The 23,831-nt window shown below is 38.1% G+C and overlaps 1 protein-coding gene across 1 annotated transcript in view; it reads left to right on the forward strand.

The window, feature by feature from the left end:
* flt1 (fms related receptor tyrosine kinase 1) overlaps positions 1-23,831 on the forward strand; it is a 69,376-nt gene that overhangs the window by 19,687 nt on the left and 25,858 nt on the right. Inside the window, exons 11-23 of the mRNA XM_084746922.1 lie at positions 6,972-7,095; positions 8,672-8,780; positions 11,595-11,903; positions 15,169-15,315; positions 15,394-15,525; positions 16,807-16,916; positions 17,436-17,571; positions 18,051-18,155; positions 18,249-18,362; positions 19,574-19,662; positions 20,093-20,180; positions 20,272-20,369; positions 20,467-20,589. Of these exons, the coding sequence (XP_084603048.1) occupies positions 6,972-7,095; positions 8,672-8,780; positions 11,595-11,903; positions 15,169-15,315; positions 15,394-15,525; positions 16,807-16,916; positions 17,436-17,571; positions 18,051-18,155; positions 18,249-18,362; positions 19,574-19,662; positions 20,093-20,180; positions 20,272-20,369; positions 20,467-20,589 (1,684 nt within the window). The remainder of the gene's footprint in view (positions 1-6,971; positions 7,096-8,671; positions 8,781-11,594; positions 11,904-15,168; positions 15,316-15,393; positions 15,526-16,806; positions 16,917-17,435; positions 17,572-18,050; positions 18,156-18,248; positions 18,363-19,573; positions 19,663-20,092; positions 20,181-20,271; positions 20,370-20,466; positions 20,590-23,831) is intronic.

The following is a 23,831-nucleotide window of genomic DNA, read 5'->3' on the forward strand; positions in this document are numbered from 1 at the left end:
ACATAATGTACATGAACATGTGTTAGACCAACTGGTGATGCTAAAGTAGCTGATATTCACTGTTAGACTGAACGTAGGTAGAGTGTTTCCTCCTGCAGAAGTGTCAACATCAGACAATATATTTATTAAGGATGTAACAATATATCAAATATTGCAATATTGCAATAAAAAAAAGTCATGTCGTGCTGGACTGTGACAATATCTACTGTGATATTACATGGCTAATTATTTTATTTCATTATTTTTATTATACAAAAGGACTGCTATTGACTGCTGCATTGTTTTTGTTTTGCAATTGTATATACATAATTCAAACTTTCGTTGCCAAAGATGATTTTCTGCACATACTTTGGTCATAGCTGGCTACTTTTATCTTATTTTATTTTATTTTATTTTATTTTACTGAAGAGGAAAAGCAGACGTGCTTTAAGTTGAAAGGAAAAATGCTTTACATCAGATTTATTATTTAATAGACGACATTATGGCTGAAAATGACAATTATTTTAATTATTAATTAATCTGTCGATCATTTTTGCAATTAACTGATTAGTTATCTGGTCTATAAAATGTCCGATAATAGTAAAAAAATGTTAGTCAGTGTTTTCCAAAGTCCAAGGTGAGGTCCACAAATGTTTTGTTTTGTCCACAACCCAAAGATACTATCATAGAGGAGTAAAGAAACCAGAAAATGTTCACATTTTAGAAGCTGAATCAGAGAATTTGGACTTGTTTTTTCTTAAACAAAAAAACAAAACAAAAAAAAAACTCCAAATGATAATTCAATAGTTGACAACTAATCAATTACTCATTGTAGCATTAAATGATTTTTCTTTTTCAAGTTGTCATTTTTCTTTGGTTTTTAATATTGCAATAAATAATGTCATGGACTCTTTATCATGCTATTATGGTACTTTGATTTTTGGTATTGTTACATCCCTAATAATTAGATTTTTAGGTAATTTTTAAAAATGTGCCACTGTTGTACCCCAGTATTTTATTGTCGTATAAAGCTACAGTATGTATGATTGTTTCGATCATGGTAAGAATCGCATGTAATTTGCACACGGAACAAAACTTGTGGAAAATTTTATTTTATAATTCATTTGGTGAACCAGTATTTGATAATTACACTGTAAAAATGAAAGAGTTGAGATAATTAAAAATTCAAAGCAAATAGAATTTTCAGTTTGGAGCCCAACTCACAAAACTGAAAAAAAAAAAATTAATGAATCACTCATTGAAGTGAAAATAAAAACTTGTTAATAATTTGATATTTTCAGTTCCAACCATTTAATTTTTAAGCACCCAAACAATGAAATTAGGTTCACATCTCACCATGAACAATTTGTGAAATACAAATTTTGAGGGCGGTTTGAAAACTCAACGATTCAAGAGAGTGAGTGAGATTCTCAACTTTTTTTACAGTGTAAATTTAAATTAATTGAGTGGGTTGTAGATTGTTGTTGTAAATTTTCACAAAGTCTTTTACTAATAGTAAAGGAAAACAAACTTGCAACAAAAAGACAATTACTTTGTTAATAAAATGATTCAAAATGTCATAAAGGTTTCTGCAGACTGAACTGCAGCAGCTGCTGCTCATTCTGATAAAGGAATTGAAGTGTGCTGTAATTGCACAGTACTGTTTTAGCAGATTACATGTGGCGTCTTTGGTGGTCCTCTGTAAAGCTCTGTTCTGGTTCTGGTTCTGCTGTATTGAGTGTTTTAGACCAGTTTGTAGCTGGATCCTCACTAGGCCCTTGTTCTTTGCAGCCCGGCTGCACCACGAGCCTGACGCCGCGCAGGAGGAGGCCCAGGGACAGTGGACCAGGCTGGGCCAGGCTGATGGGGGGCTTTGCGCCTGGGTCCTGGGCCCACTCCTGGGTCTGGCCCTGGGAACCACAGCGCTCTTATCTGGCCCGGGCAGGAGGCGCACTAGGCTTCCTGTGCGAAAATCAGAGCGCTTTTCCTCTCGTTGTTTGGCTTCCTCTCCGGCGCGAGACGCTTCCCAGCAGCGTGATTGTCCCTTCGTCTTCAAACGTGGCACAGTCCGCTTCCTCAAGAGCTTGATCTATTCTTGAGAACCCCCCCACACACACCCCCACACACCCCTTCCCCCCAACTCTGCTGCCCCCCACACATACCTCTCCAACCCCTTTCCCTCACCAGCTCTGCCCTCCACCCCAATCCAGCATCCTCCACCTCTACCACAGAACAACTCCCCCATCGCCTCCCTCTCTGGAGCCCACCCCCTCCACCATCACCACCACCACACACAGAACCCTCAGAGACATTACCAAAGATCCTACGTGATAATCTAAACTGATGTGTAAAGTGAGGAAAGAGACTTGGAACACTGCTGAGCAGTGAAGATCAGGAGACACAGGAGGAAAATAAGCCACATCACTAAGGATATAAGGACACCTGCTTTACTGATTATTTATTTATTTCCTTAATTTCCCCAAATTTAAGTCTTCCCCTCGCACCCAGCCATCCTGTAGTTTTATGCTTTTTACATTTCACAGACATTTTGAGCCAGAAGAAGTGCAATTCCATCCATCCACCAGCCACATTTCTGGAGCTGCTTTGCTTGTTTTTTGTGTCCTAGAGTGGTACTATAAAGGGTGCATTAACCGTGCCTGTCCCAAGCCCTAATCTAGATTCTGACATCCACAAAAGCTGTGAGTTTCTGTTTCCGATTTTTAGCCACTGGTAGAAAGAAGGTCAAATGTGCTCACCTTGGACAGGCGAAACAGGAGAGAGGACAAGCTTTGTGTTGTTCACTATGGGATGCCTACAGTTCTCTATTAAAAAAGACTGATGGTCAGCAGCAGACGCCTACCATGTAGGAAGTCTCCATGGACCAGAGACTATGACTCCCCTCTGTCACATTATGTCATCCTGTGTTGTCCAGTGTCGTCCCATGTCAAAGTGTCTTGTTTGTCAAATGATGTCAGTATAACAGCCCTGTTGTCTTTGTATTGAACGTTCATTAAAATCTATGACTGGATTGCACCAACAAAGATTAATTTAATCTGAGATTAGTTCTAATCAGAGTTCAGCAAAACCAAGTTTAAAATTAGTAAAAATCCAGATTAAATATTAAGCAGGGCTCTGTTGCACAATTTTAAAACTAATCTCAGTTTAGTAAATCCAAGTTAAGTAAGTAAGTAGTCCAAGTTACATTGCTTTTCTAGCAGCTAAAAGTAAAAAAGTCACATTGTTTGCAGGTTAGTTAAAAAGTCAACAAAATGTTACATTGTTTTACTAGCTAGCTAAAAAACAATGTTTTGCTAACAAGCAAAAATATTGTAAATTTAAAGGTAATACGAGATAACATTTGATATTAGGGTTAAAAAAACTAAGCTGAGGTTTAAAGAGAGGTTTAAATTCAATCTCTCTTAGTTTTAAGATGGTTTAAAAGTTTGCTGCATCATAAATTGAAGTCAAACCATGATTTAATCCTTGTTGGTGCAACCCAGCCTAAATGTATGTGTGATACTTAAAGTCATTTTAAGACATTGAGTGCCATAAGTGTTTTAGTAAAGTCCATTTCTGTGTGTGTATTGTGTGTGTATAAAGCAAGTGTGAGAATGTGCAGGAACAAATGTGTGTTCGTCCCATTCTACGGGTGTCTCCTAATGTGATTCATTCCTTGTATACAGATGTTCTATGAGTAATATATGAATCTAATATTTAATAATTTTATACAACTAACTTACATATGATGAATGACAATATTTGCCAACTTTGTATGAATCTGTTAAGATGTATTGAAGTGTTATATCAGTGTTTTTTTTTTGTGTTTTTTTTTTTTTTTGGTTTTGTTTTTTTTTTTTTGCATTAAACTTTGCTCATATTTGTGTATTGGTTTAAATGGCCTTGTGGTTATTTTGGGGTTGAGACAGGAACAGACAGGGACAGCGGTAAAAGTTTATTTTAGGCAGCGAAACAGGACAGGACAGGAAGAAAAGACAGGAGATGACCCCCACTGATACACAACTGAACAGTTCATTCATATTTCCAGGCGGCTGCTGCTCACCTTGTTGGCAGGCACACACACAGTGTGAATGTGGTTTGAGTGTGGTATGAGTGTGTATGCATGCATGTGTATTTGTTTTCTGTTTCTAACCCTGCTTGATGTCCACACACCCATCTAACTAATCATATTTGTCTGTGAGAGAGTAACTCAGCTTTTCCTGGGAAGCGTGGGAGTGTGAACTAGTGTAATCTGTGCCTGTGTGTGATGTGTGTGTGTCAGGCCTTTGGTGTCATGCACAGGGTGGGTCATTCATGCAGTTGCACACTAGATGCCAAGAGGAAGAGTAATCAGGCAGCAGAGAGGAACCAACGTCAGGGTGGAGCCCAGGACAGACAGAGAAGGATGACGACAAGGATGCAAACAGAGACAGGGAGTAGAGAGGGCCACTGACACATCCATAAACAGCATCAATGAACAGTGTGGAAATGACAGTTTACAGTGAGACGATGATGCCTCATGTCTAGATAATGAAGATCAAGATAGATAGATAGATAGATAGATAGATAGATAGATAGATAGATAGATAGATAGATAGATAGATCAAAGTAACAGAAAATGTAGCCTGTAGAACAGGAACACTCAACTTGCTGGTCAGAAGGCAGTAAGTAAACAAAAATTAATAAAAAACAAAGTAATTGATCAGATAAAGTGAGAAAACATTAAAAAGCCCATAACTCATCTTTATTAAATTTTAACTTTATCTTCAAACAACTTATTAACTCAACTTTACACAAAGTCAATTTGTTGCAAGGAATTGGCAGATCAATAAGATAATCAAGTATCACTGCTGTATAAAGTACAAATCTTCAACATTATTGACATTATCATCATCACCAAACCAAGTTGCTCCCCAAATAAATAGACAAAAACACAACTTTATCGATTTTTATTTATTTATTTATTCATTCATTCATTTATTGCTTTTGCTGACAATAGGCTATCCTCAGTTCAATAAAACACACTTTGTTACTTCAGCCAAGACATCAAGTCTTCAAAGAAGGTTAAGATACTTAGGATGCTAAGATACAAAAGATAAAATGGCTAAAGGCAGTAACAGGAGTCTGGCTGCGAGGTTGCTAGGCAACCGGCTAAGCTAGCTAAGGGCTGCTGGTGCTTCATTGACTGTTGGGTTGACTAGACTGTACAGACATGCTATCATCTTCTCCTGTAACTCTTGACAAGAAATTACATAAGTATATTTCCCAAAATATCAAACTACTCCAAGGGGATGGCCATTCCCAAAGGGTAAGTACTAATTTCCAAAATAAGTTGGTAATTGGAAAGTAGCATTTCAACTAGAGTTGACAAATAAGCTAACGTTAGCTAGCTATTCGATTAGTAGCGTTATAGCAGTTAAAAGGTCAACCGATCAGTACTAACCTAACTAGTTAAGTATATCAACTTCATTTTCCTTTAATTTGTTGACCACATGATCAATTAACTGAAAAAAGAAATCAATCAAATCAAATCAACTGATGAATAGATAATAAAAACTAATCACTGGTTACAGCTCTAATTTCACTTTTAAATGGCACAGCAATAAATTAACGTAACCAAAATTATCATACAAAGCAGTAATTGAACACACTGACATGAAACAATCAAAAGCACTACCTTAATATTAACTAGAGCATATATCTAAAGAAATATAAAAATATAAAAAATAATGAATTGTTTCAGGGCCCTACATGTGCATGTGAAAATATTTTTTAATTGTTTAAAATATTGCCTACTAAAACTAAAAATGATTTTTGGTTTCTTTATTTTATACGAGGGTGGGCGATGCCACAGAGTAAGTCTTAGATCCAGTAATACCAGGGCTGGAATCACTGATATCAGTAAGGATATTGATGCTTTTTATTGTTAAAGCAGCTGATGTACCATCATGTAAAGGAGCAAAAGATGTCTTAATTTACTTCTGTTCTACTTCTCAATACACCACCAGTAATTTGCCAGATATGAATTCTCTATTAATTACATACATGTTTGAACACGAGACAGTTTTTAATGGTAAATAAAGAAATGTTTATTATTTTAACAGCAACAGAGATGCAAGTACTGCAGAATTTGTATTGTATTACTTGTATTACTGCGTTTTGTTCATACATCTAATGCTTTGACTCAACACATTTACCACATGCGGTGCTCATTATAATGAACCTTTACGTTGAGACACATTAGTTAGTTGCTGTAGATGTTACTTGATACGAGTTCATTATGCTACATATATCATCATATTTGGTATAGATATAGACATTTCATTCAGATACAGCTCAATCTTTCAGGATTACTTATATAGAACTGTTACGAGACATGGAGAGAAGTAGGTGAAATATTGAGTGCGCACTCCATCCCCTCTAATACACCTTCTTAAACTCAAAAAACTAATTGATTAGACATTGTGTGTTTTGAGGCTCCTCTTCACCTCTTGTTTTAGAGTTTTTCATTATAAAGAGGTATGCAGCTTGCATAAGCTCCAGTTCCCACAACCGCAAGAGTGCGTAATCTATGGATTTAGACTTGTGAGAGTCATTGAGAGGGACAGGAACTCATGTCCTGGAAATGTGGGATGATTTGTGAAGAATGGAAGGAAGTTGATGCAGAGGATGACAATACCACCTCTGCATCCTCCATAGATGAACAATCCAGCATTACATAGCACTCCAAAGATTCACTATTGTCAGCCAGCAGGACAGGGTAAGAGGACGTGATGCTATAGATAAAAATGGTTTGGTGATCATGATTATGTGAATTAGGCTGAAGATAACATCAAGCAGCGACGATCAAACATTGTCCCCGATGTTCTTGTTTTCCTCCTGCCGAGCACAGCTGAGGAAAACACCCACCCACATACACACACACCTGGAGGCAGTATAAAATGACTTGTGTCAACACAGCTGAGCCCTTGTCCTCCTACTCCTCCTCCTTCAAGGTGTGTGAGTCCAATGTCCTCTTCGCTATGGAGCCCTGTGACAGAAAGATTCCCCGCCACGTCCACAAGCAACCACATCCTGAGTATTACGCAGAGACAGGAAGTGCTTCAGGGGAAGAAAAAGGTAGGTTAAGCACTGAAATACACACCATGACTGACAGAAGAGTTATGTTGAGCTGTTAGTAACAGTATTCTCAGTTACTTTATACTGTGGAACATAGGAATGCACAATATAGATATTTCCAGCCAATACCGATAATTAATAATTACCTGGCACTCATCACCAATACCATTAAGAAAACTGATAAGTTCACATTTTTGTATTTTAAAAAGTTCATATAACCTGTAGTTAAAGCGCACCTTAGGGTAAGAAAGGCTAAAATGCAATGAGCAAAGATGGATGATTCAATAATCCACAGCTCTGACTAAATCAAATCTAACTGACATCGCTATTACAACAAAAACGAAGAACAATTCTGACTCTTCAAATGTTCATTTATTTTTTTACGGTAACACATCAAAAAAACACAGTACAGAAAAGCACATACTTGGGATTTTATAGAGCATTTTGCTGAAGAATTCAAATGGAACACTTTGACAGATCAATCAGTCAAATCAGATATTATTATGGTCGATATTTATCAGCTAGAATTTCATTACTGGAATAATGAATAATATAAATTTTCCACTATCGACCCCTAGAATATGTATGTTAAGACAATGATCCTGCAGAAGTGGTTATCAACTAGGATATTTTACAGTTAGCAATAAACTTTGTAGCTAAAATGACATCATGTCACTGGAACAATAAACTTTAAATGGCATTTTTAATAGTTTATAAATACCTATAAATAAATTAAAAAAAAGCATTAATAGAATTAGAAGACTTCACTTTCCACCAGGCAGCCCAAAATGAATATTTGGATGTAACCCCTTTGTAATCACCAAACTGTAACCTTTTTTTTTTTTCGGTAACTGTAACAGATTAGAACTACATGTATGTTGTAATTTCCAGTTAATTACATTTCATTCTTACATTCTTGAGTTGAAGTGGTCATTTTTGCCAAGTTTGACGAATTTCCCTCAAAGCATTCCTGAGATATCGCGTTCACAAGAATGGGATGACCTGAAAACATAATACTCCCAGCCATTTTACAGTACAGTAACTACAGTAATTACAGTAACTACAGTTCGTCCTGGAAAAAGTTTTTTTGTATTGCATTGTGATGAAACTTGACAAAAACATGCGCCAGTCTGAATAGAAGCTGGATTATATGTTACAACTCTTACAATAAAAGATGCCAGGGAAACTTTTCCTTTGCTAAGTACTTGGCAATAATAAGTAAAATATTGCACTCCAGGGATCATCTCACTTTCTGTTCTGGTCTCCTTTTTGCTCACTTCTCCTGCACACACACTTGCAGACACACACATACAGTATATTAATAATTATCAACAGCTTGCGTGTTGAGCTGCCCGCTGGGTTGGAAGTGGGCAGGAGGTCTGGCTCAGAGACCCCTATTGTCTGTTCAGTGGGCCCATGGAAAATATGATTCCTGCCATCAATGGCAGAGGTAATGAGCCTGAACCTTACATGTGTGCATGAATATGTGTGTGTGTATATGTGTGTGTGTGTGTGGATTTTCCATGGTGGGCTAAGTGCAGGTTTTCTCATGCGGATGTTTGTTTGCTCTCCATAGACGGTGGGGGTCCTGACTGTGGCAGAGGCCTTGGTGTCTGGTGTGTATCGCTGCGTCGCCTCCAACACCGCAGGCTCAGACCAGCTTGATGTTCACTTCTACGTCACAGGTGATACTGAAAAGCATGAATCACCTCCTCATATGATGATTCAACTAATGGGCGTTTTGTTCTTGTCCACATCTGGGAATTTTTGTCAAGGCTTAAATAAGAAATTACATTGCTATAAATCTATTTTAGGTCCCTCCCAATCCTTCCTCTTCTCCATTTCACTACCCAGAAACGTATTAATTTAAATAATTACTTTCTGTCAAGTTCTTGCTTTTCTCACTTTTCCTTTTTTCCCCTTTAATTTTTTTCCAGATTAACATTAAACTAGGCCTATATCAGCTGACACACTTAATGCTTTGTCATGATTGACTTGGCAAATAATCTTTTACTGGTATTTTATCCAGAATAATGAGCAAAAAGTGAAACAATCTAATTCGTCTGTTCTGTTTGGATTACCTGCTTTAGAGTTTTACTCAATGAACAATTATGCAATTAATTACCTGATTAAACCTGAAGCTCACTGATAAGATGTTTTCGTTTAAGAACATACATACAAAACATTTTTTGTAAATATATTTAACTGATTTCCAATGTTTTATACCACAAGAGTAAAAAAATACAAAATACGTATATTTCACATCAATTCACCTGTTTATCCCCCAAATACAAAGGAGCACTGTTCATCAAATATTTTGACAAACTGAAATACCCATACCCGTAGGATTACAGGTTACAGAATACATTTAAGTGAAGGAGGGAAAATATAATAAGATAAAAGGAAGACAAAATGAGAGGGAGGGAGAAGAGAGCAGCAAAATCCTCACTACTGTAATAGGACATTCATGGGTCCACCACCCTATTCTTTACCAAGTGGATGCTCTACAGGGTCATAGAAATCCGGAGAGGGACTCCATTATCTTAACAAAGCTTTGAGAGGACCCTTTGCATGTGCATTTTTAAGAAGCGCATACCATCTTTGACCAAATGAAAAAAGAACAGAGAAGCACATTGCCTCCATTTAAAATCACACAGACTGGGTCAGGGTCAAATTCAGTTTCAAACATCTCACTAAAAGCTTTAAAAAATACTGGACAGTAGAGAGATTTTGGCACAGCCGGGACATGTGCATCGAGTCTGTTGGCTGCCTTCTTCCAAGAACATTTTTATTTCATACTGAAACTGAAAATTGGTTTGTCAAAAATGACCTCAATTATCATGAGACTTGTCATTCATCTTGTGATTTGCTTTCACACCACGCACACCTACTCATGTCCAGATGTTTATTTGTTGCCTTTTACTGAGTTAGACTCTTACAACATTTGTTAGATTAAACACACTTCTTTCTTTCCTATGTCGTAGGCGGTATTACTAAATGAAAATGGCAAAAAGAGAAGATGGACAGGGATGGAATATTACTGAAGAATATAGGCTGTATATGAAGTCGTTACTGCTGTGTTAAAGGGATAGTTGAGATTTTCTGAAGTGGCTTGTATGAGCCGCTTATCCATAGTCAGTGTATTACCTTCAGTAGAGGCGGTCGACACTCTCAGAATGAGGAGTACCAGCACAGAAGCTAAGCAATGTACTGCTGTGGACATGGTCAGCAGCAAAACCTATTTTATCTACCTACAGAAATCAATATTGGTTTAAGTGTATACTATATTTAGAATACTTTCACTGCTTTACTTTGCCACCAGTCAGCCTTCTCTGGCGCAAAGCCTCAGGTAGATAAGCCAAATATAGTCCTCTCCAAACCAACCTTTGGCAAAATTGTGTCAAAAAGTTTATTTTACCTCAGATAACAAAGAAGCCGCTGGTCTTTGTCTGCCTCTGTTAGCTGTCTACATCAGCACTCCTGCTGCTTTTCCAAACTGAGGTGTGCTGACCGCCATCTACTGTAGGTAGTACACTGACTATGGATAAATACTGTCCCTCCTACAGCTCCACTTCAAAAGAACAAACTATTCAAGGTCATTTACCATTAGTAAGCCAGGAGACGCAATGTCAGACAAGTCTAAAGAGACGCTGCAGCAAGGTCACTTTACTGCTGTGCAAAGAGTGTGATGCCTCAGAGCAACAGATCTTAGATCTCCAACTGGAGTCTAGAGAAGACCTGGAGTGATGGGAAAAATGTATTTATTTTAATTTTTTGTGGTGTCTGGTTACAAATCTGAGCATTTTCATGGAAAAATTGTACTAGATGCAAGAACTCAAATAGATATTTTACAAACTGTGTCACTGAAGACGTATCACACACATTAATGTCAGAGGAAACACTTGGCAGAACAAAGTAGCGTACGTGCATTGAGTGCACACTGTAGTTTTGTGTGACGTGACGTTAGATTTGTTACTAGGCATACAGGTTCAGGTTATTTTGTATCTATTGGTTTTTGAGTGTCTGCATGAGTGTGTGTGTGTGTAAGGCTGTGCTGAGCTGTGAGTGTGTGAGCAGGAGCGAAACAGGAACCTGGGGCTCTTATCGTTCCACTTCCCCGTGCAGCGCACTTCCTTGGACTGGCAGGTCCGCTTTATTTCGGGAGGCCTTGGGGTGTTCGGGAAAGATAAACACTATCTGCCATCAGGAAACTCTCGAGCCGTTTCCACGGGAAGTTTCAAATGGCTAAAGTAAATAAAAAGCCTTTTCACTGTATTCCACTAGCTGCTTTTACCCACAATAGCTATTCAACATTGTCGCCAAAGGTTACAGAAATGGATGATTGGTCGAATCAGCTCTCCTGGTTTCAGGCACCTGACAGGATCCACGTTTGCACGGCGAGAAACTGAGATGGCTGATTTGCTAAAGATCAGTTAACATTTATGTTTTGTTCATGTTCCCTCTCCCTCATCACACCATCTCCTCTCCGTTTCCCTCAGACGTCCCAGGAGGCTTCAGCGTGAGCCAGAGGGATGAGCCCAGAGAGGGTGGAGAGCTCCATCTCACCTGTGTAGCCAATAAATACCTGTACACAGCGTTGTCATGGCAACAGATCAACGACACAGACGACGCCCATTCCTACAGCACTGCCCAGAGTAGTCAGCAGCTCACATCAGGGGAGTTCTCCAACTCTCTGGTCCTGTTGCTAAGCAACCTAACAGCCAGAGACTCCGGAGCCTACAGATGCTCCGCCCGCCACCTTGTCACTGGACAGGAGATGCACCTGGACACACAGGTGGTGGTCACAAGTGAGTAGCCACAGATTTATGATCTTGTATTTATCTTTTCATCATATTAATTATTGTGCATTTAATAATTTTACTGTGTTTTTAGCTTGCTGTCTGTCACAGTGTTTGCCTTTTTCTGTTCATTCTTTAGATTATGCCACAAAAAAATAAATGAGTAAATACTTAAAATGTATTACAGAGCACATTTCAAATTAAAAGTTACAAATGGCATCACATTAAAAGCATTTAGCACATGTCAAACAGTCAAGATAGTAACAAACAAAAAATTAACATAATAGATAAATAACACAATAAGTAACAAAGAAAGCACTTATGAATAATATTATAATAAGTTTATAACCAAGCTAATATTAACTTGGAAAAACATCCTTATTCAATTTATATTTTGAACTCCTCACAATCTCAATTTGCAGTCTCAAATACAGTTTACAAATTCAAACAGAAAATTGCATCCAGAATTTGTCAGTCACTAAAGTGAACCTTACTTTTCTCAGGTCATATGACTGACATAATGTATCCTCACAGGAGGTGTGATCGCTCCTTGATGACTAAAATGTTCAAGTTTAGCAGATTGACTTTTTGACTTGTCTTAAATTTTTAGATCCAATCAGTTTCATATGAGCCACTTGAACAAAGTTCATTTGGATTTTCTATTTGATGTAATGAAACCTAAAAAAAAGGAATTGAGGAATTGGAAGGGGAATTCAGACCACATAAACTCAGATAAATGGTTTTTCGAGTATTTCAGTGCTGTAAATTAAGTGCTATTTAAATCTCAACCTCAAGTATTACATTTCACAATCAGTTATTCAATTGCTTGATTTTTAAACTCATGTTAGCCTTTTTTTGCTTCCATACAAATCATAGTGTACAAGAGGTGAACAAGGGTCCCAGAGCTGAAAAAGGACCCTCAAACATACGAGAGATTGAGAATATTTATGTTCTGTGGTCTCAGCACCCTGAGTAGTTTTTGCACGGGCCTTGAATTTGTTTCAGTTTCCTCAACTAGCCTCAACTTGTTCTTACATAAGTTTTCATTTGGGCCACCAAATGTATGGCTTGGTAGGCTGTGGGGCCAATGCTTGAAAATATTAGCATCTATCCCTGAGTTGTCTTAGAACTCAGAGCCTCCTCATGTTTTCTGTGCACATATGTTGCATATACATACAAACAAACACCTACACTCTCTCACAGAGTTTGGCTGCTTGGGAATTGGGTCCCCTGGACTTCCTGGGGCCCCACCCTGCCTTTACTCTTGCGCTCCAGATCAGCACCTCTTTCACGTGGGAATGAGTTCTTGTCTGGAGGAAGAGCACACAATGGCACTTCCCACAATGCCACATTTACAGGCCCCCACACAGGGCCGTAAGAACAATCAGCCAATCAGACACTGTCAGGCTGCAGCCCCCGCGGACAATCATCAATTGTTGTCCAGGAGGAAGATAGGGGAAACAACAATCAGTCGCCTTGGTTAAGTGACTTTTCTTCATGTCTTTTACTGCTGTTCTCTATACAATCAGAGCTCAACGCGTCAACTTCCTCCCTTGGGACCTCCATGAGGGAATTGCTAGAGAGACAGGGTGACCCAAAAGAGAACCAAAAAGAGAGAAAAGAGGGTGAATGGAAATAAAAATTAAAATATGGGGTGAGAGGGACTCAGGTCTAATTATAGTGCATGAGAAGGAAACTAAAAAACTACCTTCAACTCATTGTGTGCACTTGTAGTCCAATAATGGCCGACATGATGAAATACTGTATTGTTGTTGCTTTTTAGAAATGGGTTTGTGTTGTCGGGGGTTTCAGGGTGATTAAGGGGCCCAAGAGAACCCAAATGTCAGCTGACTCACAGGTTGAAGCCAAGGCCGCTCTTGTGGAAAAGTGTGTCACTACAACCATTCCACAATTATTGTCCAAAAGTGGCACTGGTCCAGAAAACAGTGGGAAAAAATAGCACTGGTTTCACGTCATCACAAATCTGTTTTAGTCTATAAATAGGCCTAACTAAAACAGTACAGAGACAAATGTAAACACTGATCTTTTTTTTTTTTTTTGGTAATTTGAAGTGGTGGAGGAAATATTCAAATTCTTTACTTTAGTAAAAGTACAAATATCATAAATCAGGTTAAGTCTGAGACTGACTCTCCCCTCAGATAAGCGTTGGTAAACGACCCCCGCCCCCCTTGTCAACTTGCTTATTTTGTTCAGTTACTGGATATTGATGGGATCATGATTATGTTTTTTGATCCCTAAGACTCTGTAGTTCCCCTTAGCTATGCATTTTAGCATAGCTAAGGGGAACCTTAGTTAACCTGTGCAATTGTTTTTTTTAGCTCACTTCATTACTGTTTTGATCCAGTCTCACTGCTCTCATCACTGTTGTTTTTGGCCATGGCAGGCAATTGTTTTCAGCAAAAAAAGTTCTAAAAGCCTGCTGTACAATACCCACTCAGGTTAGCTAAGGTTAACAACTAGTGGGTGCACACAGTGGACAACGAAGGAGCTAAAAATGATAACAACTAATAAAGGACTATCTCTTCTTCTCTTATCACATCACAATAATATGTTAATTCCTCTACAAGAGAGACTTGATGTTCTCTACAATTAGGTGGAAAAAATATGTCCATATATTGGCATTGTCAATCAGCAAAAATGAGATGAAAATATTTTTTTAACTACTTTATATACTGTAATAGGTAAAAATCTTTATCTTTTCAAGCTAATTAGATAGTTTTAGATAATTATTTTCTTAGTCTACGAAGTAACTATAGCTATGAGATAAATGTAGTAGAGTAAAAATTGGCATCATTTCACTCAGAAATGCAGCAGATTTTAGGTATAAAGTGGCATATAATGGAAATACTTGAGTAAATTACAAGCACAGAATGTGAGTTAAAGGTGCTGTAAGCAATTCTGGAGAAAGATAATTGATTTTTGAGTTCCATTCCCAAATTGTGGAGTGGTGGCTCATAGATGATTGATCACTGAGTCTCATTCTCAGGTTGCCAAATACTTATTTTGAGACTCAACAATCAATTATCTTACCAACATTTGATTGGACAAAGTGTCCCACCACTGGCTAGGTTTTCTAAAGCCTGAAAACAGCCAAGAGGAGGAGCAGAAGTCTTGTTTTCTCTCAGACCACTTGAATTGCATTATGCTTAAAGGTCGTTATGGAACTTTTGCCCAAAGATGGAAAAAATAATCTGCCTACCCCGTTTCATTAAGCTACTTATACTATGCCTGTTTTGTGTGTTTCTCCTTTCAGTTTTGGAGCCTCCAGTGCTGCTTTATAATTTGACAGATTGTATTGTCAACATTAGCAGCTCAGTGATCCTGAGCTGTCCCTCTGAAGGCATCCCACCCCCAACCATCACATGGTACAAGGATGAACGTGCTCTGTCTCAGGGATCAGGTAAAAAAAACTACCATGTTGTACATGTAAACTTGTAGTTGTATTCCAGTGTCAAAGAGCTGTTACCACCATCTTCAGGTATTGTGATATCGCCCGAGGATGGGACCCTCCATATTGATCGAATCACAGGGGAGGACCAGGGCCTGTACACGTGCCAGGCCACCAATGAGAGGGGATCTGTGGAGAGCTCTGCCTATATATGGGTCACTGGTGAGTATCTGTCAACCATAAGTATTTTTCAAGCATCTGTGCCTTTGATTGGCTGTTTACTTCTTCTCAAACGTAGGACTCTTCCATATATGGGTATGTCTGGATGCCTATTGTTCCCTGTTCTGTAAATAGATGTATCGTCTGGATGTACAGACATACGTGTAGTACAGTATATCACATTGTTTGTATGGATGTATACATGGAGGTGTGGTGAGTCAGTTCTATTAATGGAAGATGATATGTCTGTTTATCAGATTCTGAGTAAACACTGATCAAAGAAGGTCTTAAGATGGGACACACTCAGTCTTTTGTTCAGTTTTCCTCATTCGCACACGCACACACACACTCACTCATACGTCCGGTGGTGGCAGAAGAGGCAGCCCCCTGTGTGGTTTTGCAACACCCCCCAGTTTGAGCACCGCTCCCTGGCACAAGTGGTGGATGCACTTCCCGGTCCAGGTCCCGAATGAGGAGTGGCTGTGTGTTGTGTTCTGATCAGTCAGGAAGGAAGCTGTCTCCCGTTTTTATTTCCTCTGGAAGGGCCCGGCCTGCATCCCAGTTCCGGACAGCAGCGAACATGCAGGCATTTCTGTTTCTTCACATTAAAAAAAAAAAGAAGAAGAAATAAACATAGGATATAATGAGGAGGATGGATGGTCCTGTTTATGGATCATGGTGTGATAGTGAAAACACAGTGCCCCCATTTGGAAGGGTAGTTAAAATTTGAATCATCCAGCACACAAGTGAAATTATTTATTGTAATTTTAAAAGACAAAGTATATCTGATAACTCTGCAATTTCTGTCTCTGATTATCTTAGGTTAGAAATAATTCACGTAAATTTATATTTGTAATGGTTATTTTAATTTTTAAGATTAAGATAATTCTTTATTAGTCCCAGAACAAGGTAATTTGCAATGTTGCAGCAGCAAAAACTATAGAAAGATAGAAAGAAGCATCAATAAAAAGCAACAACTAATAAATAAATAAAAAATCAAGATAAACAATAGGAAACAAAACAATAAGAAGAATATCAACAAGAAACAGAGTTGTCAGCAGTTGAATTAAGATGAGAAAAAGATCCACTGCAAGCTAGAGCTCCTGCGACAGGCTGCTACTTGTGCGGCACCGTTTTGAGTTTTCAGCTTCATAAAGTAAAACGATATTCAAAGTCCTGTGCAGCTCACTCCAGGCCTGGTGGTGTATAATAAATGAGTGTAATCTAATGCAAAATGGAAGCGTATTAAGCCATGATGTGTATTTTTGGTTTGTGTGTGTGCAGGTGCCTCAGAGGCCTCATTTCCAGAAATTCCCACACTCACCTGTACCTGTGTGGTGGCCACTCTCTTCTGGCTTCTGCTCACACTCTTCATACGCAAACTAAGAGGACAGGTGAGAGAGAACAAGTAGTAGTTGTTTTCTGGTGTGAAACAAATACATAGTAGGTTCTATGTACTGCACATATTCTTATCTTTATGTTAACTCTTTTGAATTTCACGGTGTACTTGCACCATTTCCTGTGAAACCATGTATCTCTAAAATGTCAACTTTTCAGAAGAAAAGCAACCCCATTTTCAACGCTGTGATGATGCATTTTCCAGCTAAACCGTTTATTTAGCTTAAGAAGAAATAAAATTTCTCAACCCAGTGGGAGAATTAATCCTTCAGTTTATCAGTAAAAGTCATATTTAATTTACCAAATTTGGAGATATATGGTTTCACTGGATTATGAAAAATTGTAATCTGAAAAGTAACAAGTAACTACAACTGAGACAAATCATATATATATGTGAACAACCTCCACTTTTAAACAACAGTAGTATTGTACATTTGTTTCTCTCTTCTACTTTTTTTCTGGGGAAAATAATTTGTTTTAAGGTTAATTTATTCTGTGCATTTTCTAAAATAAAGTCCAACAGCTCAAACCCCAAACCAGAGTACCTGTCAATAATTCTGGACACGGGCGAGGGGCCAATAGAGGAACAGTGTGAAAGACTGCAGTACGACCCCAACCAATGGGAGTTCCCAAGAGAACGGCTCAAACTAGGTACACCTTTTTATTTTATCAAAATTTTAAAAATGCAGAAATGATTTTTTTTTTTAGAACAACTGTCTTCAGCTGTGAAGGATTTTGGGACTGTGATGCCAACGATGGGAGAGAAGGAAGGTATTCAAGATCACATAACAGATACGAGGACTTTCTCATAGGTCTTATCAGATTATTTTTGGGAGTGACTCTCATTCCATTAATCAGACTTTGTGTCTGTGTTGTCTGTGGAGAGCTAATCAACTGCAGCAGGGGCTTCGTTAACTGTGTTGACTGCTGCTAATGAGCTCTCACTATCATCAGGGTGGGATTCAGTTAGATGGACTGCTGATGGGGTCTGAAGTCTTCTCTTATCAGCATCTAACGTCCAGGATCAGATGATAATAGCAATTAATAAAGTCGCTCAATTAGACACAAAAACACACCTCCCTTTCCTCCTGTCAGTCTCACCCACATTCTTTGTTTTTTCTTTCTCTCAGGGAAACCTCTGGGTCGTGGAGCCTTTGGTAAGGTGATGCAGGCGTCTGCGTTCGGTATAGACAGCACCACCAGCTGCAGCACTGTGGCTGTTAAGATGCTTAAAGGTACAAGCTTAGTGTTCTGAGGAAATAAAATCACAATTCTGTGTGAAAACATGGGTTTTATTTTGTTTTTCTTTTCTGCCTTTTTTCCACTAGAGGGAGCTACAGCCAGCGAACACAAAGCTCTGATGACTGAACTGAAGATCCTCAACCACATTGGACATCATCTCAATGTAGTCAATCTACTGGGAGCCTGTACCAAGCCAGGAGGTGTGTGTGTTTCCCAATATATATATATATGTGTGTGTGTGTGTGTATGTGTGTGTGTGTGTGTGTGTGTTTTAAATAAACTTTATTCAGAATATACAAAAGAAGACAGGGACCAAAAATATAAATGTTGAAGACAAAAATCAAACAACAGTGGGATGGTGGAAATGATACTGCAGAAAACCCGAATACAAACAGAATATAAAAGAGAAATCATACTGAAAAATAGAAAAGGGTGTATAACGATAAAAACAAAACAAAATAACATCACAGTATAGTTTTTATCTTTTCTGTTCATTTTTTCCATAAATTTCAGTCGGCAAAGTTGTGTCTGAATACTGAATGAACTGAGGCAGAACTTTCATTCCATCTACATGTATGAATATGATATTTCTCTAGAATAATCACAAGATTGACAGTGTCAGGAATTATTACATCCAGGTATGTTTTCCAAAATATGCCTATTAAAGGGACAGTGCGTATCATCTGAAGTAGGATTTTATGAGATAATTATTGATAGTAAGTGTATTAGCCTCAGTAGGGACTGGTTGGCACAAAGCAGAGAGGGGCACCAGCTCAGAAGTTAAACAATGTATTGCTGTGGACAGGGTCAGTAACAAAAGGTACTTTAGCCCCTTAACCACCTTACATTGTTGTCAGACAGCCTTTTCTGACAGGAAAGTGCTGTTACAAAAGCCAGATATCACTCTCTCAAAACCAAACAAACTTCAGAGGCAAAATCCATCATTTTACCTTACAGAACACAGGGGCTGCTGAACTACAGCTGCCTCGACCTGTTATTTTTTTGTGTGGCTTCTGTGTGACCAAAGTCACACAATAACAAAAAGAAACTAAAAGATAGAAGCAGCAGTATCTACTGCCATGTGAGGTACAATTATGGATTTCAGGTATGGAGTTTGGCTGGCTCAGAGAGAGCAATATTTGGCTTATACAGTATAACAGCTGTTTCCATCAAAAAAGGTTGTCTAATGGCATGGTAAAATGGAGATTTTTTTTCAGGTGGACCTTTAAAAGTGGCTTAAATACATTTTGCTGCTGACCGTGCCCATGAAAGTACATTGCTTAGTTTCTGTGCCGGTTCCCCTCTTTTCTTCTCTTAGCTAGAGGCGAGCCAACCGTCATCTACTGTGGTTAATGTTCTGACTTTCAGTATATTTATCATAACTATCTGTGTGTATTTTCTGTGTCTGCAGGACCACTGATGGTTATTGTCGAGTACTGTTGCTATGGAAATCTCTCTACCTTCCTGAAGAGCAAGAGAGAGGTGTTTGTGCAAAACACAGTGAGTTTAAGTAAAGATGGTGTCATGATAGCCATATGTCATGTCAAAAATACATCGAGTTCACGCATGTTTTTCTACCCCACATTTTAACTTCTCCTTGCAGTTGAGAGAAAAAACAAAAAAATACTCCTCAGTGCTGCACACAATTTAAAAATCATACACTCAAAACCTCACTTCTGCAATGTGTTTGACATTCGAAGGTGTTATCTCTTCTTGAACAGGACGTCTACTTCCTTAATTTCTGCACAGAAATTTTCACCTCAAAAGGTCATTTTGACAGAGCAAATATGTTTAAGAATGTCTTAACAAATCTCAGAAGACACCTGAACCTTTTCTTGACATTTTGAGTCCATCTTAACCTTTAACTGTCCTAATTTTCCTTCTGTCATGCAACATTTGATAACAATTAACTGATTTCTCCCCAACTTAGCTGACCGGAGTGAAGGATGGAGGGCCAGGCTGTGTCAGCAGCATTAATACAGAGTTAGATGAGAGAGACAAGAAAAAGACTCACCTAGGTAAGACAGGAGCTTAGTGAATATATTCTCTGCTTGAACATAATCAGACTGCTTGATTACATCTCTGTTCTGGCTCTCCTTTTTCCTCTAGATCCCAAATCTGCCACCAACTCTCCTTTATTCCTGGAAGATCTCATCTCCTTCAGCTTCCAGGTGGCACGAGGGATGGAGTTTCTGGCCTCTCGAAAGGTTTGTCACTTGAAGTGTGTATGTATGTCTGTGTGTGAATGCAGGAACACATATTTCATATATGTCATTATTTATGTTCTTTTTGTTTCTGCATCAGTGTATTCACCGAGACCTGGCAGCAAGGAACATTCTGCTTTCTGACAATAAAGTGGTCAAGATCTGTGACTTCGGCCTGGCCAGGGACATTTACAAAGACCCTGACTACGTCCGCAAGGGAGATGTGAGTACACGTGAGCAAACTGGTTCCAAAATGCAGTGTCTGAAAAGTATTATATTTGCGTTTTTACAAAATAACAGAGCAGATCTAGCTTAGAATATCTGCATCTCCTGAGGAAAATGTGTGTGATTTCTGCATCTGCTGCTGCTGCTCAACAGCTCAGGCTCTGTACAAGTCTCAGCAAGAAACGTGATTAATGTCTGAAGATAACAGGCAAAATCTGTGATAATTTAATAATGCACTCAAGAGATGTGTTGGTCTTTTATACAGCTCATTAGATCAAAGTAGATATTTGCATTTCCTGAAGAAAGTGCATGTGCATCAGCTGCAGCTGCTCGCCGGTCCAGCTTCAGAAAGAGTCCCAATAAGAAGTCTTGATGAAGCTGTACCTCTGAAGATACAGCCCCAAATCGGTGGTTGAAAAATGTGTTCAAGACATATAAGGTTGAGCTATTGGTGTCATGCTTCAATATGTCATGCACATGCTTATGAAGAAGCTGTGTATTGAGTTTTGTCGGATTTAAACAAGTATCCGGTACAGATAAGCCTAGTTCTCACAAAAATGAGTATCAATCAGAGTAAAATGTGTCAATATCTGTACTCATGACGAAAGGAAAATCCTCATTGGGTAGATAATACTGCATGTGTTGTGTTAATTGTTTTACTTAGATTTATTCATTCAAGTTTATAGATAACTTGTTCTGTAGTTATGCTTGTGATCAAAAACATCGACCTAAAGCTCAGTTCTGAAGCTTTTCTAAAAGATAATAAATGTAGCAATTTATGATCAATCTGTATCAATTTTAGGCTTAAATGAGCAACTGCCAACTAGCCTCACCCATTTCTGGCTTAAGTTTCCATAAACTCTGAGCAAAACATTCAAAGAGTACATCAGTACAGATAAATATAATGGCACAGGATGTGTGCAGAGTAAACGTATTTATTGCACTGGTTGTACTTGTCGATAGTGAAGGACAGCAGCATTATCTGTTGCAGGAGTAGTTCAGCAAGATAAGAAGCTAAGAGATCTGATAATCTGGGCCCATCTGAAAGAATCTGAATCGTCACTTTCAAAAAAAATTTCCATGTTTTGATTGAGCAGTGTGAACAGCAAACAGTGCACTCCTTAGCTTGAGAAAAGCTCAACAGCTAAGCCGCTAGCATGTCAGAAGCAAGAGGCATGAATATGAAACGGGGATCAAGTCCTACCCTCCCACTCCTGAAAGTTTTCCGTATTTCCATTGTGGTTAATGTGAACAAGACCAACAATGAAGACCTGCTTTCTAACCAGAGAAGCGGCTCAGTCAGATGCCTAAAAGTCCTGACTACCTAACCAATCTTGAGATTTTCCAAGTTTTTGCCTAAGTTGCGTGGACAACAAATCATTTAAGTCAAAGTTTCACAAATAGCTTGCCAAGATAATGTGCTGATATGCCTGAGGTGGATCAAAGCTGTTTTACATGTACTTTTTTCAGTAATGTGAAGATTAAATATATTAACAAGACACTGTCCTTAACCCTCTATAGTACCATGTTGCCCTCAGGCAACAAACCCATTTTTGCCCTGTCACATCTCCACAATGCATCCCTTTAAATGATGCGATACTTTAAAAAAGAGGTAAAACCATAGGGAACCATTAACAATGCTTTAAGTTGTCACATGACCTCCAGGAAGCGATTTTGAAACCCTTCTTGGCGGGCTTTTTCTAAGGAGACAGCTCTGCTATCTTGCTGCAAAAAAAAGACTCTTAAAAAGTTATTTTTTGTCCCTTTTCCACCTGGAAAAAAATGTCTTCACACTAATAGGTGAGTAAACTTTAAGTTTTGATAGTTTCATGCAACTTATTTACTAATTTAATAGTGGATACGTGTTAAAATGCAGCTGTTGCCCTGAGGCAACAACGTGCCATCATGGAAAGTTGCAATGTTGCCTGCAACAGTGAACCATTATGGAATCACTATAGCAAACACAACACTGACCACTGGCCTATTTGGGTGGAGAAAAAGGGCAGATGCAGATACCCTGGATGTAAGGGTATAGTGAAACCACAGTGCACAAAATGTGTCACCTGCCTGTGCTTCGCTCCTGAAAAAAACTGCTTCATGGAGTTCCATAAGCACTGAGCAGCAACACCACAAGTGATGGCAACACATGTCAGGAAAGACACAGGGGACTGACACAAAACATGCACTGAAATGAAGCAGTGATGATCAAACACTGGAATTTGTTGTTTTTGTTTTTCAAATGGTTATGGTAATGGTTATCTTTGTTGATTTAAGTAGTTTAAAGTTTTATACTTTACACATTTATTTCAATGGGTTGTTCCTAAATGGTACAATGTTGCCTACAGGCAACATTTAGCCAAGAAACTTTTTAAATTCTTTTTAAAATTCTTTTTAATTTAAAATTTAAAATGAATTGTGACTTCTTGATGTTATTGAATATTTTTGCATATGTTTATGAAATAAACAATGTTCAAATTGGAAAAGGAACGTTCTTTTTCACTTATGCACCATTATGGTACAATGTTGCCTACAGGCAACGAACCCCAAAAACTTCCAAAAATAAAAATAAAAATAAAATTTCTTCAGATTATGTTTATTTAGTCTATTTTGAGACATAAAAACACATTTCCCTCACTGGCATCATAATGTGTACCATAGAGAGATATGACCATACATACATACATACATACATACATACACATGCATACATACATACATATGAGCATACATACATACATACATACATATGACCATACATGCATACATACATACATACATACATATGAGCATACATACATACATACATATGAGCATAAATACATACATACATACATGCATACATACATACATACATACATACATACATATGAGCATACATACATACATACGTACATACATATGAGCATACATACATATGAGCATACATTCATACATATGGCCAAACATATGACCATGCATACAAACATACATACATATGACCATACATACACACACACATACATACATACATACATACATACATACATACATATGACCATACATATGACCATGCATACATACATACATACATATGACCATACATACATACATACATACTTATGACCATACATGCATACATATGACCATACAGACATACATACATACATACATATGACCATACATACATATGACCATGCATACATTCATATGACCATACATACATACATACATACATACATATGAGCATACATGCATACATAC

This window comes from Lutjanus erythropterus, chromosome 21 (genome assembly GCF_056507025.1).
Source record: "Lutjanus erythropterus isolate fLutEry1 chromosome 21, fLutEry1.hap2, whole genome shotgun sequence".
Lineage (NCBI taxonomy): Eukaryota > Metazoa > Chordata > Actinopteri > Lutjaniformes > Lutjanidae > Lutjanus > Lutjanus erythropterus.